The sequence below is a fragment of the Motacilla alba genome, chromosome 2 (assembly GCF_015832195.1).
Source record: "Motacilla alba alba isolate MOTALB_02 chromosome 2, Motacilla_alba_V1.0_pri, whole genome shotgun sequence".
Classification (NCBI taxonomy): Eukaryota; Metazoa; Chordata; class Aves; order Passeriformes; family Motacillidae; genus Motacilla; species Motacilla alba.
In genome coordinates, this window is record NC_052017.1 from 103978291 (window position 1) to 103999305 (window position 21015).

At 48.0% G+C, this 21015-nt stretch overlaps 1 protein-coding gene across 4 annotated transcripts; it reads right to left on the reverse strand.

Annotated features, from left to right (window-relative positions):
• Positions 1-11846: 11846 nt before the first annotated feature.
• Positions 11847-17406, reverse strand: ADCYAP1 (adenylate cyclase activating polypeptide 1). Of its 4 annotated transcripts, none has more exons than XM_038129530.1 (5): positions 17227-17406; positions 15783-15890; positions 13738-13872; positions 13151-13246; positions 11847-12246 (listed from the first exon to the last, which is right to left on the reverse strand). In XM_038129530.1, the coding sequence occupies exons 2-5, from the start codon at positions 15881-15883 to the stop codon at positions 12060-12062; spliced, it is 519 nt and encodes a 172-aa protein (XP_037985458.1). In that variant the 5' UTR covers positions 15884-15890; positions 17227-17406; the 3' UTR covers positions 11847-12059. The 4 variants fall into 4 exon arrangements, with proteins under 4 accessions (XP_037985458.1, XP_037985457.1, XP_037985460.1 ...); XM_038129529.1 differs by lacking the exon at positions 17227-17406 and adding an exon at positions 16249-16888; XM_038129532.1 differs by lacking the exon at positions 17227-17406 and adding an exon at positions 16042-16195.
• Between the last annotated feature and the right edge of the window lie 3609 nt (positions 17407-21015).

The following is a 21015-nucleotide window of genomic DNA, read 5'->3' on the forward strand; positions in this document are numbered from 1 at the left end:
GGGTATTGTGAATCTTAACAGGTGTTTTAGGGGTATCTCTTTTTGCCCACATGGCTACAGTATAGTCTCTGTACAATTGTGTGTGTGTATATATCTATATCTATATCTATATCTATATCTATATCTATATCTATATCTATATCTATATCTATATCTATATCTATATCTATATCTATATCTATATCTATATCTATATTAAAAAGATAAGATTTCAAAAGAAAAGCAATTCTAGGTTTTGACCAAGCTGGTGAAAGTCTCAGATTAGGTGAAAAAATATGTGATTTCATCAACGTTTCACAATAATCACTACAAGTTGTTGGGCAAGATGTGGAAACATCTGAAGCTGGCGTTCAAATATGTGATTTTGTATTACAAAAGCATACTGAAGCACTGGTGGGCTTACTTGTGATTTAGATGCTAAAATTCACTCCTAGGTTTCAAACTCGAGCTTTGGAGCTATATGGAAAGCATAACAAAGCTATCATACATTGCTTTCTCATGGTGCTCATTCTTAAACACATTGTTAGAGAAACAGAAGTCAGAATGCTCCTGAGACACAAAAACTGCACCACATATAAACACAAAGTTCATAAATAGCTTGAAAGTCATAGCAAGAAATTTTAAAGATCCCTAAATTGTAGGGTAGGAAGAATAGACAGAACAGGGTAGGAAGAATGGGCAGAAAATAATAATTCAGATAAGATTTGTGTATTTTAATGAGCTGTGATTTTTTTCTGTCATCTCCAACAGCCGATGTGTATCCTGTCTTGGAATATACAAGTAGTGATAGTTTGACTGTAGATACTCAGAGGTGTCTTCAGAGGGTGGCTGGGCATGTAACGATCTAATTTATCAAAGCACAAGAATTTATAATGTCTAATTAAAATGGGATATTCATTGCTGAAATAAAATTAAAATAAAAATGGACTTTAAAATGTAGCCACTAAATCAATGGATGTCCCCCTGGTCTGTCAGACACCCATATAAAGGCAGCTTATGAGTAGCAAGTACTTAATTTACTGATGGCCAGATGCTCATTTTGGCAAAGATGGCCCTTCTGCATGCCCAGATTCGGACACATTTCTGAAACTGTTGATGACCATCAGAAACAGGCTGCTGGGCTAGCCTTTGGCCTGGTCCATATGGAAGCTCTTATGGTCTTGCTAGTAGAGCAGAGCAGGAAAGAAATCCGTTCTTATTTCTCACAATTCGAAGGTGGACGAACAAAGTTCACCTTGTTTGGTGCCTTCTCAGGGCCTCTGCACACAGATGCAGCAGAGCCTTTGGACACCCCCTGCTCCTGCCTCATACTCACAGCTGCCTCTCCCCGAGCACAGGCATGGTATTCATTGCCATTTAAAAACTACTTTTCCACCTGTCGTCCACCTATAGCAGGGGAATCTAACTCCTGCTGACTTTGGTCTTTACTGTGTGTGCATCCTAATTCCAGGCAGAAACATTTTGCTGAGGAGTCAGAGGACGCATTATCCCTTTTTAACAGTACACAACCCCAGTCATAATGTATGCCCACAGGAAGAAATGTTTCCCATGCCGGGAATGACTCAGACTAGGTCAAAGCAGCGATATAAGGAGTGTGGAGAAAAGCGAGCAGTAACTGCAGCTTATAAAAGGTAGCATTTATCTTAACAGAGTGACAGCTGCTCACTGTGAATTTACAAGGGAGTATTGTGATTTTCTGACTCTGAAGCCCACCCTTTAGGAACCACTGATCTGGAATATGAAAAGACTGTACATGCTGGAAAAGACCTTTTTAATGAGACAGGGTCAGATTGTGATGAAGCCCACTCAGGTGGAGTGAGCGGGCATTTTCCTTCTTGTTTTGGCCCCCTTGACATTAACACTATCATTATTAGTAAAATAAAGCCAAATACAATGCAAATGCAATTGTGGTCCTGTAGCGCACTAATAATTGGTAATTAATAGATTTCAATAGACTCAATAGATTCCAATGTTTTTATTTTTTTCTGACCAGCTCTACTGGGAAGTAACAACAGTACGAGGTCACCCTGGTAGTACTCTTATAATGAAGTGAAGTGCAACAACTATCACTCATGAAGTTCACTCTCTGTTTATAAGATTAAACAATGACTAAGCTTTAAAAAACTTATAAACAGTGGTGTAATAAGGCTGTCATTGAAGGAATAAAATCAAACTGGTGAAAAACATAACTACATTTTATTATAGCAAGTGAAACACAATCAGAAAACTGCTTCCTTTCAGTCTAATTGTTCCGCCTGCCTGCATACAGCATGCTACACAAAGTCCTGGGCTTAATCACCTCTTAGCTGTGTCATGGCTCTTTCCTGATGCAAAACACAGCAATGCACCAAATCAACTAGAGACACCAGAAATTATTAAACATGCATAATCTTTGAGAGTCAGGCCAGCCTTTCTTAGTTTTTGTGTATTCATCAGCCCAAGGGAAAAAATAGACAAAATCTACAGCAGTTGTACAAAAGCAGATTAGCCATTCGATTTGTATCAGAGATGAGTTGTGCCACGTAATATCTATCAGCTGGGCTGTGCTGGGGACAGATGACAAAAGACTGGAGGGGAACCCATGAAGCTCTAACCCATGTGACACAAGAAGTGCATCCTGGGTCTGACACAGAGGAAAAAGACTCATAACATGGGAACAGCCTGTCTGCAGCTAATTAATGGAGAGAATGCACTGGTCTTCCCTTGTTGTGGCCGTGAGTCTGGTTTCAGAGGGATGAGCTGGATTCCTCAGGCTATGGTGTTCCATAACTTGCATAGTACCCTCAGGCTGGCAGGAAACTCATTGGCCCCCAGCAAGTCTTGGGAGGAAGGAAAGCTGAAGAGAGTGACTGTGTGTAGTTTTATATCGGGCAGATATGAACAGAGGTTGTGCTGAGTGGGTTGGGTTGGACTGACTTTGCTCAGGTTCATCTGTTTGGTTTTTTTTTTTTGCTTGAGACTGGGGAATGCTGCTTTGCTCAGGTATCACTTGAACAGACCTCACGTTTTTCATTTATGCTTTTTAATCTCAGCACTCCTGGAACAGAGATGTGTCAAGGTACTATTTGCAAGGTCATCAGCTAACTTGACTATAAAAACTCAGATAGCTCATTAAATTAAACTGTCTGATTTACTATAAAAGACTAGAGAACCAAGTATGCATTAAAAAATCAAGTTAGAAAAGAACCGAAATTGGGAAGAAATTTTCTTTTTTTAAGCACTAAAAATGAGAATAGCAGAGATGTAAAGGGAAAAACTTAGAGCCAGAAGATCCAAACTTCCCCTTGATTCTAAACTTAGCTCAGCCACTGGCCCACCGTGCAGATGACTCAGTGCACTTCCTTGAACTTAAATCATTCCTCTTACAAAACTTGTTAAAGAAAGACGTCAGTGTAAATTAGATGTTGTGTCTAAGTTTAGCTATGGCCGATACATAAATATCAGACATTTAATGTGTGCTCTTTCTTGTCTGCTTAAGAAAGATGTCTATATACATGCACATATGCATATATATATATATATATACACATAGCAAGGGAGAGAAAGACTTCTTTGTGCTATTTTTACCGTTTCATTTGCATATATTGTTATTTTGCTGGTGACATAAGAGCTCACAGCTGATTAACTGTTTTCAGAGCAGCCTGACTGCCACAACGCCCAAGCACTCTTCATTCTCTCAAACTGTCAGGAAAGTTTCAATCCCATCCAAGCAGTGGGAGCTGAGAGAGTACACATTCAGCATATAACATACATGATGGCTGATTTCTTGTGACACTAATCTTCACTCCTGGGGGAAAGGCAGTCATTTATTCATAACTCTACCACTCAAAAGTAACCATTCTTCTCACCATGGAGATAAATGTCAAAACAGAGACCATCCATAGGCTGAGTCTAATCTAATCTGTCCAAAATGAATATATATTTAGATCTGTTGTCAAATCTTGAATAGCAAACCCTTTAGCCTGGGCAACTATTTCCTCAGTCTGCCCTCTCCATCTATAAATATTCATATCAGAATGGATATGTGCTATCAGAGAAGCATATTAATCCTGCTAACATGGACAGGATATGATGCTGACCAATCTTTCTGATACAAGCAAAGAGTCAGACGACAAAGCACAAGACTCCCAGAAATGTGTACCAGAGAGGGAAAAATATATTAATTTTTGTTAAAATATCTCTATCATTCAATGTGCACCTGAAATCAGCAGGCCCTCGACTCCCAAGTAGCTGGTCCAAAAAATGAGAAAAACAGGGTCCTGATGTCTGTGGAAGATGGCAATGGAAATTTCCTTTCCCATAAAACTGTTAATTCTCATTGTCCCTCTCCTTTCTCCAGTTCACATTTCCATTTTTGAGACGTCAGCTGGAAGGTGTTTATTTATGCTACATCCTTTCCCATCAAATCGTACCTATGGAGTTCCTCATATCCTCTTGAAAATGGTTGTCACAATTTTTAAGAATGAGAAGGATGACCCCAGAAAGTACAGGCCTGTCAGTCTCACTTTGGTGCCCAGTAAAATCATGGAAAAGGTTATCCTGGAAGGTATGGAAAAATACCTGAAGGACAACACTGTCATTAGTCACAGCCAGCACAGCTTCACGAGGGAAAAGTCCTGCTTGTCAAATCTGATTTCCCTCTATGACAGGGTAACCCACTGAGCTGATCTAGGAAAGCCAGTAGATGTAATCTTTTTGGACCTCAGCAAAGATTTTTATACTGTCTGACAGAATCCTTCTGGATAAAATGTCCAGCGCACAGTTGGATAACATGTTGCATGAGGGTCGAGTAACTTACAGGTTGGGCACAAAGGGTTACAGCGGCTGGGGTGATATCAGACTGACAGCCTGTCACTAGTGGAGTTCTGCAGGGCTCCATCCTTGGCCCTGTGCTCTTCAACATCTTCATAAATTACTTGGAAGCAGGACTGGAAGGAATACTAAGTTTGCCAATGATACTAAATTAGGAGGAGCTGACTCCATCGAAGGCAGGGAGGCCCTGCAGAGAGAGGTCAACAAATTAGAGACATGGGCAGTCACCAACCATGTGACATTTAGCAAGGGGAAGTGCCGGATATTCTGCACCTGGGATGGGCAACCCTGGTTGTGTGTAAAGATGGTGAATGAGAGGCTGGAAAGCAGTGCTGCAGAAAGGGACCTGGGGGTCCTGGTCAATGGCAAGTTGAATCTGAGTCAGCAGCGCCCTGGCAGCCAGGAGGGGCAGCTGTGTCCTGGGGGCATCAGGCACAGCATCACCAACTGGGCAACGGAGGGGATTGTCCTGCTCTGCTCTGCACTGGGGCAGCCTCACCTCGAGTGCTGGGGGCAGTTTCAGGTGCCACAGTATAAGAAAGACATTAAGCTATTAGAGAGTGTTGGAAGGAGGGCAACGAAGATGGTGATGGATTTGGAGGAAAAGCCATGCAGGGAGTAGCTTAGGTCATTTTGCTTGTCCAGCCTGGAGAGGAGAAGACTGAGGGGAGAACTCACTGTAGTCTTCAATATCCTCACAAGGGGAAGCAGAGGGGCAGATACTGATCTCTCCGCTCTAGTGACCAGTTTCAAGACACAAGGAAATGTCATGAAGCAGAGTCAAGGGAGATTTAGGTTGGATATCAAGAAAAGGTTATTTACCTAGAGTGGTCAGGCACTGGAACAGGTTCAGCAGGAGAGTGGTCACAGCACCAACCCTGAGAGAGTTCAAGAAGTGTACGGAAAATGCTCTCAGGTACATTGTGATTTTTGAGGTGTCCTGCACAAGGCCAGGAGTTGGACTCGACGATTCAGATGGGTATAGAATCATATTCTATGATTCGATGACTCTATGATATTCTATGATATCCTGGTACTGAGGCACTGGACAACACCTTAGAAGAGCCAGAAGTGACCATCATTTTTCTGTCCCACTCCTCTATTTCATACTACCATGAATCTCCATGAAGTTCTTTTTGAAGTGGAATGTCTGAAACTCCTCTCAGAGCCCAAAGAGAAAGAAGTCTTCTTGCTGTGGGCCTCACAAAGGAATTATGCTGTTTCGGAGAACCATACCTCTGTCTCTTGTAGATATTTCATTCTTGGAGTTGCACAACAAACACTATTGCATAAATGGTAAACATAGGTAACACAGCTTGTAAACTGTCCTATTTCTCATGCTCAAATATCCTTGTTCAAAATTAAATTCCATTTTCACATTTGGATGAATCTTATCAGCAGCCAATTAACTTATTACTTTGAAAGATGAATTAGGTTTTACACTTACTCTACCTCAGCAGTTCAACCACATTACCATTAATACATCATGAACTACTTTTCTTGTCTGTGTATTCCAGGTGAGTAACTGAGCCATGGTTCTATTAAAAAGTACTTTCAGGTGTCCCACATAGGTTTAGAGTGGATGGGACCTCAGCTATGCCAGTATGGGACTGCCTCTAAGAACCCAAATGCAAAAGGACAGCAACCTGCTATGAGTCACTCTGACTTGCTCTGTCACAGGATTTGCACTTACGAGTGCGTCAAATCCTTATCTGGAATAGTTAGACAGATCTGCACTGAAACAGGATTGAGCCCGTGTATCACAATGCACAAATACACAAGCAGCATTGCTAGAAAGGGTCTGCTTTCTAAAGGTGGCAGAAAGGGGTGCCAGGTGACAGCTGAGATGGCACATAATGGTCTTCGTACAGGAAAAAAATGAATGTTTTGCAAAGTAATAGCTCAGTAAGGTAAAATAACCAGGGAAAAATACTTTAACACAACATAAAACAACAGTACAAAATAGGAATCAAGAACCATGGTGTCACTTCCAGGCCATGGCTTCTGTGCATGTGAAGTAATCATCTGGAAAAGAAGCTAGCTGTGGGAGAGGATTATGAACAGGTCGTGATCTCACAGCATGACAAAATGGCCAAGAGAACAAATGCAACCCTTGTTAGCAATGAGCAGCACCTGCAGAAGGAGAGGATAAAGAAGTTGCTACTTTTTGTCACATCCTCAAGGTGGTCATTGCTAGGTATTGTAACCATTTCTAGTCTCAACACTTTAGCAAGGATGTTAATAAATACAAATGGTTCAGAGATAGTGCCACCCATGAGGGAAATCTCCCTCATGCTGATCACTTAAAGATCAACCTCACTACCACAAAGAAAGGGCACAGAGGAGAGCAAAACACTGCCTAAGACTACCTATGTGGAGAGGGAAATCTACAGGCATTAGAGATTCTTCAGCAGGCTACAAATCTCTTGGACTCAAAAATGAGACAAAGAACAGAGTGTTAAACTGCCACATTCGGAACAACTTATCCAGTAAATTTGCCATCCCTGCTAGCCTTGGAATCAATACTGCTGTCAAACAGAATAGCTCATTCAGAAATGAAATGCTGAATGAAATCCTATGCCCTGTATTATCTAAAACAGAGTAGATGATGATAAGAGTCTACTTGGGTCTTAAAAATCCATGAGTGTAGTTCAGAGGACATGTAGTTCTAGGGGCTAAGTAGAGGCTGTTACATTTCCCAGGATGAGCTTTCCCTGAAGGTTTTTCCTGAAGACTAAATTATTTATCCTATAACTGAAAAGTAAGCTGCAAAGGTATGAAGTAGCAAGCCCCCAAAAGATAAAAATTTCCTCCTGTTTTCCTTCTTTCCTTAATTCTAGGTGAAAACATGTACAGACAATAGACAAATTTTATGTTTTGAAGAAGACTAAAAGGTTCTGTCAGCACGTGGAGAAGAGATCAGCACCCTCACAAGCAAATCTTGTGAAAGGCAGATACTGGCTGCATCTGAGTTCACAACAGAGCTCTAAAGAAACTAGCTTTTCTGATAACCTGTGTAGCCCTGTGACAGACGTGGTGTTGTAACACATTTCCAAGGGATGGAATCTACAGCAGCCTTCTTTACTACCTAACTGGATTTTATCACTTTGACTGAATATCAGTCAAAGTTTTTACAATATGAGGCTCCAAAACCATGTCTTGCCTAGTCATTCTTGTTTCCTCAGCCGGTTTTATCCATTTCTGCTCCTAGCTGTATAGCAGCATACAGAACTCCAGTAATCCCCACAAAACTCATACTGCAAGACTCAGTACTGTACATTTTCCAAGAGTAACATTTAAGATGGCACTTTAATTCACTGGGAACTGAGCTGAGCTTTTCCATGAAATTGTATTTGATTTGGTAAAGAGGAACTTCAGTAGAGTGAGGCTAGGACAATCTTTATGTGATTTACAGCAGAATTTCCATCTTTTGCACATCTTCAATAAATACCAGGACTTGATGAAGACCTTACTTTTCAGGTGGACCAATCTTCAGTTTCATCCTTTGGCTACCAACATGAAGAAGGTATCCAGCTTGGTTGTGTTAATCACATTTTCAGTTTTGATGAGCAGGAAATGTAGTGTAGTTATATGTGTGAGCCCTGAATAAGGTTAAGAGCAGGTGTTCTCTGCATGCTGGTTATGGGAAACAGTGGCTGGATTTTGTTATGCTGTAAGTCTGGGAAATCACTCACATCTCCCCCTCCCCTCAACAGGTGTGTTCTGGGAGGCGTGGGGGGGTTGGCGTTCTTCTCTGACCTGGTCTGCATTTAATCAACACTTTTATCTCACTTTGCAGTAACTCCTGACATGTACCACTGACATCATCAGCTAAGTTCTCTCAGTGTTTTCCAGTTTGTCAGTAAAATACTGTTTAGAAGGTAAATTCCTGGCAAAGAGGATATGACCAGCCTGTATCAAATCCTCGATTGGAGTTTGAAAAATAAATTGCCAGGAAATTGTCATTTAAATTCCTGTGCTTTGTTTTTCACTTGTATAATCTTAGAAAGAAATGGAGTTTAATTTAAACTAAATTGCTGTTACTTTTCAACATACTTGAGTAAAGCCCCGGAGATACAATAAAAATAATTAACAGAAGCAGCTGTTGCTAAGCTAAAGTGAAGATTCGAGCTCTGACCTCCACTTTGTGCCAACAAACTACCCTGTGCCTTTTCACTGTAGCCACGTACTATCCTGAAAAACTCAAGGAACTCTTTGTCGTGTTGCAGTGTAATTTTTTTTAAGACACCTAGTACATCTTTAATCCGAAGAAAGATGCTGCCGTTGCCCAAGCCGGGTGACACTTGGAAGCACATTATCGCATACAGAATGTTCATTAAAAGCGGATTAGGGGAAGATCTCATCAAACATACCAATTCCGCTTGAAATAAACGGCTTCTAAGCACAGGAACTGTTAGAGGAATGGACCACAGGTGCCGACTAGCTTGGTTTGCATACTTTAGAGAGTGTTTTGAGCTGATGTGTGTGGGACTAGGCTCTTTACTCCAGCAGTTCTGTTTAGTTTACTCGAACAGAGTAGAGGTGATAAGATGTGGAAACTTAATGAAAAAGATATCCCAGGCATGAAACACTGTAGAAGAATTCTGCTTAATCATGAACTAATTAAAAAACAAATTAAATGAAATGCAGCTTTCACTGTTAGGTTCTAGATTTCTCTCCCCCAAACATTAGACGAAATTGCATTGTTTACAAAAATTTATTAATACAAACTTTACACACTTTATATAACAGTTATCAAAGTCCTAGTTATAGATATCATGTGTGTAATAATACTTTGTTTAAGTTCTTTTTATATTCATTTGCACACAAAATAAGTTCTCCAAGACTAACATCTACCTACTATGACTGTATCTCAAATCTGCTCAAATTTTGGTAAGGCTGTTGGCGTTTCTGGAAAAAAAAAAAAAAAAAAGAAATCGTACAAATGATAATAACCTAGGTGATCACTTCATAATGCTTGCGACTAGCCACTGAACTCTAACTGATAAGGTCATAAACAAAACGTCAAGAGAGCGCTATGTCATTATACCACAGCCGACACAAACACAGCGCACTCTGCCCATGGCCAAAGAACAGAAGGACGACTAAAACGCAAGCCGATGTGTTGCAGCATCGTAGGGCCACTAAATGCCATCCGTGAACTCGTGGCGATTTACAAGGTGAAGAGAAGGCACGAAAGCTGCACACTGCGCCCCGCGTCCCCGCGCCCCGGGAGCGCGCCCGGGCGGGCCGGAGCCGCCGGGGCAGCGCGGGCGGGCGGTGCCGGCAGCGAGCGCAGCCCCGACGGGCCCTGCCCGGCCCGCTCCGCTCCTCCCGGCCGGGGAAGGAAGGTTTTACCCGCGAGGGTTTGTTGGGGGGTTGGGGGGGGTTGCTTTCCGACGTCTTGGATGCGGGGCTCGTTTTGTCTTTGGAAAGACTCCTGTGAGGTTTGTGTGGTGAGCTGGAAGGAAGCGGGTACCTACGTGTCCTCCTTCGCTCCCGGCCCGGGCGGGGGACGGGACCAGCCCCCGGGCGGACGGTAAGATAGGAGTCCGTACATAGAGAGATGAGGTGAAAATGGTTTATCTCGTTAGAAACCGGACCACAGGTGAACACTACACATTCTTTTATGACAAAAGTTTGTTTTATGAAATAAATTTTACTAAGCAATAAGCCAGAATGTAGAAAAATACATTTTACCTCCAAACTCAATAAACAAGGAACAAAAACTTTCGTAGTAGTGCATAATTCTTTAGTGGTAGCTACAACAGGGGTTCCTAAACTTGTACAATAAGAGCTTGCATAAAACAGAACAAAGGAGTGAGAGAGCGTTCACAATCTTTTTTTTTTTTTTCCCAAAAAGAACATAACCCAAAAAGGTGACTCAGGTGGGTTAAACAGAGCTCGGAAAAGTTCGAAGAGAGGATGAGAGGCGGGAGGTCCTACAAGAAAAAGCAATCAAAGAAAAGAGAACTCCGACCGAAAAATGCAAAGGCGAGAACCCTGCTCGTTATTACACACGATGAGAAGCATGGACAGCACTGGAGAGTAACACACCGTACTTTGCATCCGGGTCCAGTACCGAGCTGCCCGGGGCAGTTGGGTAGCGGATCGGAGGTGGGATCGCCTCGTCTTACCTCGACCCTTGCGGCACCGGCTCCGGAACAGGCTCCGGCCCCGGGGCGCGCCGGGGGGCGCCCCCGCTCACTTCCCCACTCTTTCCAAACGGGTCCTGTCTCTGCTTTGGCTTTGTTCTGCAACTCTGCCCAGACAGCCAGAAGAGCAGTGCACGGGGCTTAGTACTTACTACCCTTGCTGCTGGTTCGGGATTTTGGGGTTGGGGTTTTGAGTCTGGCTATTTTTGGTTTTGTTTTGAATTTTTTTTGTTATTATTATTTTCGTTTTGGGTTTTTTAACTATTTCTCCCTCCAATAGGCAACAGAGATGCACAATTTGGATCGAGCTGTTGTTTTCACAAGATAATTATCCTCTAAGCTCATTGTTTGAGGATACACTAATAGAGATACAACTGGAATCAAAGAAAGCAGGAGAGAAAAAAAAATTATCGAAATCTAGAAGAAAGGGGACGCTGCCCCTTCAGAGAGGCTAGTGGCAAAGGAGCCTGCCTTGAGACTCACCAGGGGAAGAATCTGCTTCACCAATTCTCCCAAATCAATTTCCTCATAATCCCCCTGGGAGCAGGTCATCCTTCTCTATATACAGTAGCAAATGGTGAAAATTAATGTCTTCGACCCTGTCTCGGATAAAAATACTATCCTTTTAATTTCTGTTACAAAAATAGGAGTAATATTCAAAACAATGATTGTCCTTTTTTTTCTATTTATTTTATATAAAAACATAAACAGCTCAGGCGAATTCTTGTTCTTGTGCAGGCTTTTCATGAAGAATTGTTCTTTACTATTCTTAGTAGTATTTATATATATATATTTATATATTATATATAACTTAATGATTGGTCCACAAAGTAGATCTGTGCGTTTCTCTAGTGCTTTTCGTACAAAAGAAAAACAATATTATTATCAAAATATTCATTTAATGGCTTTACTTCATACATAAATACATGTTTAGATAACACAGGAGCGGTGATTGTTCAGTCAGTTTGGAAATGACTTTTGTTTTTGTTTAGATTTTGTTGTTGTTGTTGGGTTTATCTCTCTCTCTCTCTCTCTCTCTCTCTCTCTCTCTTAGGACTTTGTATACACAGGAGTGGCTGGTTACTCACATCGCTACAAATACGCTACTCGGCGTCCTTTGTTTTTAACTCTTTGTTTATACCTTTTCCCCAGGACGGCTGCTAAGTATTTCTTGACAGCCATTTGTTTCCGGTAGCGGCTGTAGCTGTCCGTGAAGATGCCGTCTATGTGCCGCTTGGTCAGCGGTTCCGCATCGTCCCCCAGGCCGCCGCTGGCACCGCTGCAAGTACCGAGAAGCACAGCTGCATCAGGCGGGGCCGCTCCGCCCCCCTCCGCGCCCCTCCGCGCCGCCCCCTGCCCTGCGCAGCCCCGCGCCGCCCGCTGCCCCCGGCGCAACACGTTGGTTGCGCGGAAGATGCGCGGGGAGACAAAGGCCGCGCCGAAAGCCGCTCCCGACGCTGTGCGCGCAAGTGGCGGCGGCGGCGGGAGAGACAATATCTCCCCGCCATGAATTATTCATTGCGGCCGCGAAAGCTGCTCTCCCTGGGGCTTCATTAACGTGTTACCTTCTGCCGGAGGGCAGCGGGTGGCACCGGGCTCGCCCCTGCCCCGCCGGCGGCGGGGAGCCCCGGGGAGCCCCGCCCGGCGGCTGGGGGTGCGCAGGGCTTCAACCGAGCCTCCGCTGCTGCAGCTGAGCCCTCGATCATCGCTCTCGATAAGCTGCTCCCCCGAGCAAACCGTAAGGGATGCCCAGTTTGCTAATTTTAAATCGGTTGACTATAAAAATTTATGGAGACATAGGTAGATGGATTGATATAAATAGATATAGATATATAGATGAGATATAGAGATAGATAGATAGATAGATAGATAGATAGATACACATGCATGTGTGTACCTATCTATATCTAATATATATACATATATATAGCCGCATGCCCGACCGTTGTAACCCAAACAAACCTCCGCGAACACCCGCGCTGACAACCAGGCTCACGCTGCACCGGGAGCGGCCAGGGGCAGCCGGCGCTTGGGGAGCCGGACTCCGCCAGACTCATCGCGGGCGCAACGCATTCCCGACCCCGGCCGGGGCAGCTTTGTTCCCCCCAGCCGCGGCCCTTCCAGCGCCTCCGCTCCAGCAGCACCAACGCCCACCGCGGAAAAGAACAAGCAGAGAGCCTTACCCGACCCGCTTGGCCATCAGGGAGTGCAGATATTTCCTGGCAGATAACTGGCCCAGGAGTTTCCTGTAGGCTTTGTTGAAGATCCCATCGGCGTGCCTGGGCAGAGGGAAGAGCCCGCGGGTGAGCGGCGAGGCCCGGGAGCCGGCTGCGGCGGGCTGCGGGAGCCCGGGCAGTAGCGGTGACCATCCCTCTCCGCCAGCGAGCGGAGGGCGGCATCTCCCCGCGTCCCCTGGGACCCCTCGTCCCCACCCAGATCCCTCCCTGCCGAGCTCGCTCGGTTCCGCGCCGGCTGGGCATTTCTGCTCCGTTTGAGGGAGCATCGCTAGCCCTCCTCGGCGCGGGCGGCTCCCCCGCTCCCTCCCCCGCGCTGCTGGAGGTAAGGCGGCTTTTCCATTTCTTCTGAGCTTTACACTGGCCCCCGGGACCTGAGCAGTATTGTCGTTTGTTTGGGTTCGGGATTTTTATTTTGATGTTGTTGCTGTTCGCTTGTTAGGTATCATCACTATTTTTTCCCCCAGTCGGTTCTGCCAGACCCGTTTTTCTCCCTACTCCAAATTCACGCCTGACACCCCGCGAGTTGCAGTCACCTCTTTTCCGGTGGGTAATACAAGGTGTACATCTCGCCGATCATGGAGGACGGATTCGCTATACCGAGGGGCTCTTGGTCGTAGGCGAAGTCCTGCAGGGTGTTCCCGTCCTCGTCGTAGACTTCATCCTCCAGCCTGGCAACGAGAGCAGCGAGGAAAAGGAGTCAGCCGGGCTCCGCGGGGCGCTCCGCTCCACTCCCCGCTGCCGGCTTCCGGCTGCCTCGGTGGCCACCCCTTGGCGGAGCCGACCCGGGAGCCCCGGGAGCCCCGGGAGCCCCGTCCGGCTGCCCCATCCCCTCCCTGCACCCTCCCGCTCCCATCCCCGCCCTCTCCTCTGCGGGGCAGGACCGCGGAGGAGGGAACACAGCCGCCGTCAGACGTGCTCCAAGAAACCCCCCAAACATGCCCCCCCTGCCCCCGCCCCCCGCGGCCCACGCCCCGGCCCGAGAAACATCCCCTCTCTGCCACCGCCGTGGCTGCTGCTTCCCAAGCGGAGCGCACGCCCAGGCGCGCAGGCTGCCGCGCGTTCGTGCGCCAGGGGCTGGGCTGGAGCCGAGCAGCCTCCGCGGCCGAGACGGGGCGGTGAGCGGCAGCCCCACCGCCGGGGACCGCGCCCCGCTCCTCCCCGCAGCGCCCGCCGGGACGGGGGGGCTTCGCCTGTTGTTTTTCGTTGAATGGTGCCTCTGCCCTTTGAAATCTCGCCAGTTTTGTGTGTGTCCCAGCCCCCCCCAGCCCCCGCTCTCTGCCTCCCTCTCTGCAGTACGATGTAGGTCATTGCACGTTACAGGCAGCTATTTTTGTCTGTGAGCTTTAGCGGAGGTATTAATAATAGATGCCGCTAAAGTGTTTCACTCCTGCTAATTCAGGCGCTTGAATGAAGAAAGCCGGCTTGCTGCCGGCTAATGGACCCTCAGGCCACCGAGCCCGCTGCCCCCTAGCCGCACTGCCCAGGAAGATGACGGGGGCTGCTCCCAGCCAGCTCCGACGGGCTCCCGGTTACTGCAAGGACACCTCGGAGCCCCAAAAAAGACATCCACCTCGGACAACCTTGCGCTCCAGGCCCCCCCCCCCCCCCCCGCCTTTCGTCTCCGTACACCGCACGGCAGTGACCCCCGCAGGGCACCCCGGAACAGAGCCAAGCGCCGGTGGAGCAGGACAACAGCACCGAGCCCAAAACTCCCCCCAGGCCAAGCAGCACCGGTCGCCCGAGCAGGCGACAAGCAGGGTGAGAGCAAGCCGCCATCGGCCGTCCCGGACCGGCTGCCCTGAGCCCCCAGCCGCAGACCAGCGTGGGAAACTCCCTTGTGCTGGTGCCTCTGGGTGTCCTCCACTCCTGCCCCAAACACAGAGGAATTCAAACGCCCACGGCTCCCAGCTGGAAAGGGACAGCACAGGCATCAGCCTGCGCTGGAGCCCAGCAAGACAACTCCGAGCATAGAAAACCAAACAACCTTGTGCCAGCCTCTTTCCCTCTCGAGAAGGGCTGTCACACACAGCCAGGTAAACAGGGGAAGACACTGAAGCCCCACCAGCTCCAATACCGCCGCACGAACCATGACAGCTCCCACACGCTTGCAGACAACGGCGCTCCCGTCCCCGCGCCCCGCGCCCCCTGAGCCGGACAGGCGATGCTCGGCGCTTCCCCTGGGCGAGCTGCGGGCAACCAGAGCCTGCCACGGGCCTCGCAGGACAGGGGGCAGACGGGAGAGGAGCTTTTGGGCCCCGCCGACATGCAACCGGGACCTCGGCCCGCTCCCGCCGAAACGCAGAAGAGCAGGTCCCCCCACTCTCGGGGACTCCACCGGGGACAGGAGGCCGTGGGTTACAGTACCGGGGTCCCGAGGAGCGGACCGGGGGGATGCCAGTGCTGCAGCCGGTGGAGGAGGTGGGCACACAGCCCAAGTGGAGGGGATGTCCTGTGGTAACTCTACTCCACATCCCCTCTCATTTTCCTCCCCAATAAGATTCCGCTGCCCTTAGCTAAGCTGGGGCTGAGGGTGGCTGAAATGATCCCGACGGAGCTCCCGGACAGCTGACGGACCTACCTGAGCGCCGGGTACTGAAGTCCGGCCGCAGGTGAGCAGTAGACGCTGCAGTGCATTATTATGCCATAGACCAGAAGTGCTAAGATCGCTTTGCTACACATTGCCACTCTGTGCGGGAGGGAAAGGAAACTGCTGTGAAAAAAAAAAAAAAAAAAAAAAAAAAAAAAAAAAAAAGAGAGAGAAAACCCGAAAACAAACAAACAAACAAAAAAACCACCACTAACAAAAACCCAAAGACACCATCCCACGGCTCACCAACCCCCTGGCCTCGCCTGCCGGAAAATGAGGCAGAGCGGCCCCGGGGGACAAGCGCCCTGGGCGGCCGGGTGCCGGCGCGGAGCGGCACGGAGAGGAGCAGAGCGGTGCCCGGCGCAGAGAGCTGCGGCCGCCGCCCGCCCCGTCGGTGCCCGCCCGCCCGCCCCGGGACCGCTGCGGGAAGGCCCGGCGAGCCACCTCGTGTCCTTACCATTAAACTCTAGACACCCGGCACTGAGAGCGTTCGGCTGCGAAACTAAAACGGCAGGTCTTGGGGGGCGAAAAAAATAAAGACCCAAAATGGGGAGGGGGAGAGAAATAGAGCTCTCTCCCAAGTTGCGTCCAAAAGGAGTTAAAACCCTCGTGACATCGCCTCTCCTATGGGCGAAGGACCGGCAGGATGCAGAAGATGCAGAAGCGGCAGCAGTTAGTTGTTTGCTGGTTTTAGGGCTATCCACTCCAAAAAGAAAAAGAGAGACAGGAAGGGAAAAAAAAAGATAAAGGAAAAAAGTTTGCAGGCAGCAGCACAGATCTGGAGTGGAGTCTACAAGGGAATTGAGAAAGAGGGATGGAACGAGATGTCGCCGGAGAACCGAGCGCTGGGGAAGAGGGAATAGAGCGAGCGAGTCCGGGAGGGAGCGGAGGCGGGAGCCGCGGGCTGGCTGCGTGCGATGTTGTCTTCCCCAGATCTCTCCCCTCACTGAGCGCCTTCAGCCTTCTCTTCTTCTCCTGCTCGGTGGCTCCAAACTTGACCAGCCTTCCGCAGCCTTCCGTCTGATACGCAATTAGCAAGAAAATCTTTGCAAACACCCCGCTTCAGCAAGAGCCCTCTTCGTAAACATTTGCCTGCTTGTTACCTTAGAGGACGGGCAATATTGTTTGTTGCCCCCGTAGTGGTGTCCGGATTTTTATTCATGAATCAAATGCCTTTTTTTTTTTTTCTCAGTCACGTAATAATCGGGTATCAGAAAAGACGTCACCACCCCAATTCCTCAAGGAACACAGTTCTGTGTCGTCCTCAAAGATGAGCTTATCAGGAGTCATAAAGCTTCTCATAAACACCAACTCACACTTCCTCCCCACCCCCCCCAAAAAAAAAATAGAAAAAGAAAACCTAACAATCAAACAAACACGCAGAAAAGCCCCACCGCACAAACCTAAAAGGATGTTCGCCACAGTAAAGTTTTACCTGACGTGGGAAGGGAAGCGGAGGAGAGCAGTAAGGAGTGGGGTGGGGGTCCCCCGGCTTGTTTGGCTCCCCCAAGGCTTTGCTCCGGGTCTTTCCGCGGGGCCAGCTCACCCCACACGCAGCCCGGGGCCGCCGCTGGGCGCAGGCCCCCGCGGAGCAGCCCGGCTCTGAGCGCGCAGGCGGAGCAGCCCCGGCGCGGAAACCCCCACTTCCGCGGAGATTTAAGAATATAAGTGCCTAAATTTTCCCAGGCCCCCCATTTCTTTCTTTTTTATTTTTATTTTCTTTTAAATTTTATTTTTTCTTTTTTCTTTGTCTTTTTTTTTTTCTTTTTTCATTTTGTTTCAAGGATTGTTCATATTGTTCCCATTACACAAGGCTTCCCCCCCGGGGAAACCAGCAGCGCAGTGACCACCTCTGTGCGTGTATTGAAGCCGCGGGGCGTAAGGGACAAGCCCCACAGCCCCGCCGCAGGGAGGGTCCCACGCTCGGCCGGCGCTGCCCGGGGAGGAGGGGGGCGGCTTTTCCTCTCAGTCCCGTGGCCCGACCCTTTCGTCTCTCCGCCTTGTGCAGAGACAGATGTGCGGCTCGCAGCGCTTGGCAGAGAGGGAGAGAAGAGCATCGCCATGAGGGGAAAAAAAAAAAAAAAAAAAAAAAAAAAAAAAAGGAAAGAAGTTGATTTGCCGGAGGGACCGGGAAGGAAATCCCTTCTCTGGGGACTTCCCCGCCGCCGGAATAATTTTCCCCCAAAGTGATGCGCCGGGCGCGGGCCACCGACGGGCTCCCAGCCGCTGCAATTGCTGCTCGTCTCCGCACTCCCCTCCCTCCGCGACCGAAAATGTGCCCTTCATTTCCGAGAATTACCCAAAGAAATACAGGCTTCAGGAGCCATTACTAGACATTTTAATTACTGGGATCATAACCAGAGCGTTCAGGAAGCAGCAATAATATAGTTCTCCTGTTTCCTATTTGAATGGGTTTGGTGTAACATGCTTGGATGAGTTATTTGAGCCCAAATCGATTTCTCAAAAACAACAACAACAAAGAACACACCATACAATTACATTCCTATTACGGTCATTTAAGGTTTCAATATTTTCCGGAGATAAAGGAAATTTGACGTGAATGAATGATTCCCGTAGAAACGGCCAACGACGCGATCCCGGGCGGGGATGCAGGACTAGGGACGGAGCGGGACGCTATCCCCGTTGTCATTCCGTGCCGGGCCTTTCGGGCCGGGAAGGACCGCTGGCAAGAGAGAGAACGGGGCAGGGCAGGGCGCCCGGCGGGACTGCCGGGGAAGAGCTCACCCTGCCGCTCCCGCTGGGAAAGGGGCCACCCCACCGCTCCCGGTAGGAAAAGGGTCACCCCACCGCTCCCGGTAGGAGAAGGGGCGCCCCGCGGCTCCCGCGCCGGGCCCGCAGCGCGCTGGGGCTTCCCCGGCGCTCCCGCGGCCGCGGTCCGTGAGCGGAGGGCGCCACCGCGCGGGCAGCTGCGCGCCTGCGGCCACCGCCGCGGAGCCGCCGTCGGGCGGGCCGGGGCCGCCCCGTGCCCCGGCTGGGCTGGGCCGGGCTGCAGAGAACCGCCCCCGGTCCCGCCGGGCCCCCGCGCCCGGCTGGGAGAGAAGCCGGCGGGAAAGGGCGGCCCGCTGCTCCCCTTCACCGGGCTTTGGGGGCTGGTGGGGTTTGTGGCGGGGTTTTTTTTTTTGTTTCCTTTGTCATGACTCGGCGGTAGCAGGTGTAAACACGGGCTTTTCTAGAAACTCGTGTGGCCAGGACTGTGTGAATCACGTCAGTATGAAGGCTTGAACGCGCACTCCGCCTAAAGAGCAGGACAAAACATTCCTTCTCTCCAAAGAGACGAGACACACACAGGTAATACATTTTAAAGCTGTGGCTGTTTTCACTTTAGAAAAGCTACTTTCGGCTACTTTTGATAGATACAGCTATATTTCGTCTCCTCCATCCTCACTCCCCTACATCCTTACAGAAAGTATGAGGATGCCTAAAATAGCAGACATTAGCAGCACAGAGGTAGAGATACCCAAAAAACAAACCTGAAGCTACAGACCCCACACAGAGACCCTATGCCACCCTGGTGGTACTGTGCATGCAGCAGCAATGTCAGGATGGTTTGCAAAAAATGCATCTTCTAAGCTCTCCCTTACAGTGAGTGAATAATAACTCACACACAGTTTGTACCAATAAAAGTTTCATAGCATCTCAGTCTACGTCACAGCGGTGTGTGTGCAAAGTGAATGTGATTATGACATGACTGCGGTTTAGGCTGAGGAAGTAAAGGTTCTAATCTGGTCTCTGCTTATGAGTAAATTTCTCAATAACTGTCATCTCAAGGCTGAGAGGGATTTAAGGTATATAATACTTGCCTCTAGGACAAATTCCTAAGGCAGCATCTAAAGAAAAGCAGGGGGTTTTTTTACTGGCAGAATTTCTTTCATCTTCCCTGTACCAGCTTAAATTAGACCTTTTAATTTATCTAACTATTCTATTTTAAATATCTATTTTATTAACTAGAGCATTATAATTCTATAGAAGTTTCTAGGGGAGCTTATGTCCTGTAAGCCTTGTCAAGCCTGACTGCAGCTGACTGCAACTGACTGCTGGAAACCTTACTGCTATAGTTCTAATTCAAAGGAACGTATTTCATCATGTACCATAATGGTCATCTTTTTGACTCCTCAGAAACCCCCTTTTTATATTTATGCATATTTTATAAAATATACTATGAGTAATTTATCAAACTGTCGGGAAACTCTATTGGTCCATAAAGCCAGTTATCTCATACACACTAGCTGGATGTCCAGCCACTATATTTATATTTTTCCAGTATGTCCCAAATTCGCTGCATGTTTTTAAAAGAACCTGGAAGAATTTATGTACATGGAATACACAAGTTTGTCATGAAAGGACATATGTATTTCTGCTAATATAGAAAAAGAGGAATTCTTCTTTCTCAAAAGCAAGCAATTCTGCCAAACCAGCTGTCTCTCTCTCTCTGACACACACACACACGTTGTGAGTTTATTATCTCTCTTGTACCCATCCCTGCCAGGCCTCCTTTCTTACAGAGGTGGCTTGGGAACCTATTGCTAACCAGTATGCCAATGCACCAGTTTCACAAACGTAGCACCAGCCTTCACTTTTTCTTGGCTTTCCTGACTCCTCCTCCTCCCCAAGGGCCAGCTCCTGGGAAGGATGAACTTGTCAGAGGGGAGATTAACCCATCCATTAAATCATCCAGCTGTAGCTGTGGTCATGTGAAAAAGGCTGATTAGAGATAGCCTGGCAGCAGAACAGAAGGTATTATAGCTCAAACACGGCTTGGAGGACATTTCAGCACTTCCAGCCGAGACGTGGAACCTGCAGCAGAGGTGGGAAAGCCCTCCTTTCCTCCTGTAGGCTAGATGTCAATCCACTCGGGGACAGAAAGAGCTGAAGTATTTCATTCACAGAATTGTTTATCTTTTATTAAACCATTTCCCCTCATGCTTTCATTAGGTAAAAACAGCAAAATGCTTAGGTACGCTGGAGAAAGCACAAACATCCATGTGCTTTCTCATGTCCAAAGGGACAAAGCTGCAATCCAGACAAGCTTGGTCACCCAGAGATATTCTGGGCAGAATGTACAAACTATAAAAAAAAAAAATCCCAGAGAACAGCAACCAGGGACAGTATTGGGACTACAAATCTCTCAAGAGATGATAGGAGCAAGCCTCATTTGGTGGCCAGGACCCTTGCCAACCTCTTTGCATGACACCAAGCATTAGCA

Coding starts and splice junctions, on each gene's coding strand:
- ADCYAP1 (XM_038129530.1), bottom strand. CDS start 15,883: ATGTGTAGCAAAGCGATCTTAGCACTTCTGGTCTATGGCATAATAATG. Junction 13,873..15,782: donor CTTCAGTACCCGGCGCTCAG/GTAGGTCCGTCA, acceptor TCTCGTTGCCAG/GCTGGAGGATGAAGTCTACG. Junction 12,247..13,150: donor CTGATGGCCAAGCGGGTCGG/GTAAGGCTCTCT, acceptor CGGTACTTGCAG/CGGTGCCAGCGGCGGCCTGG.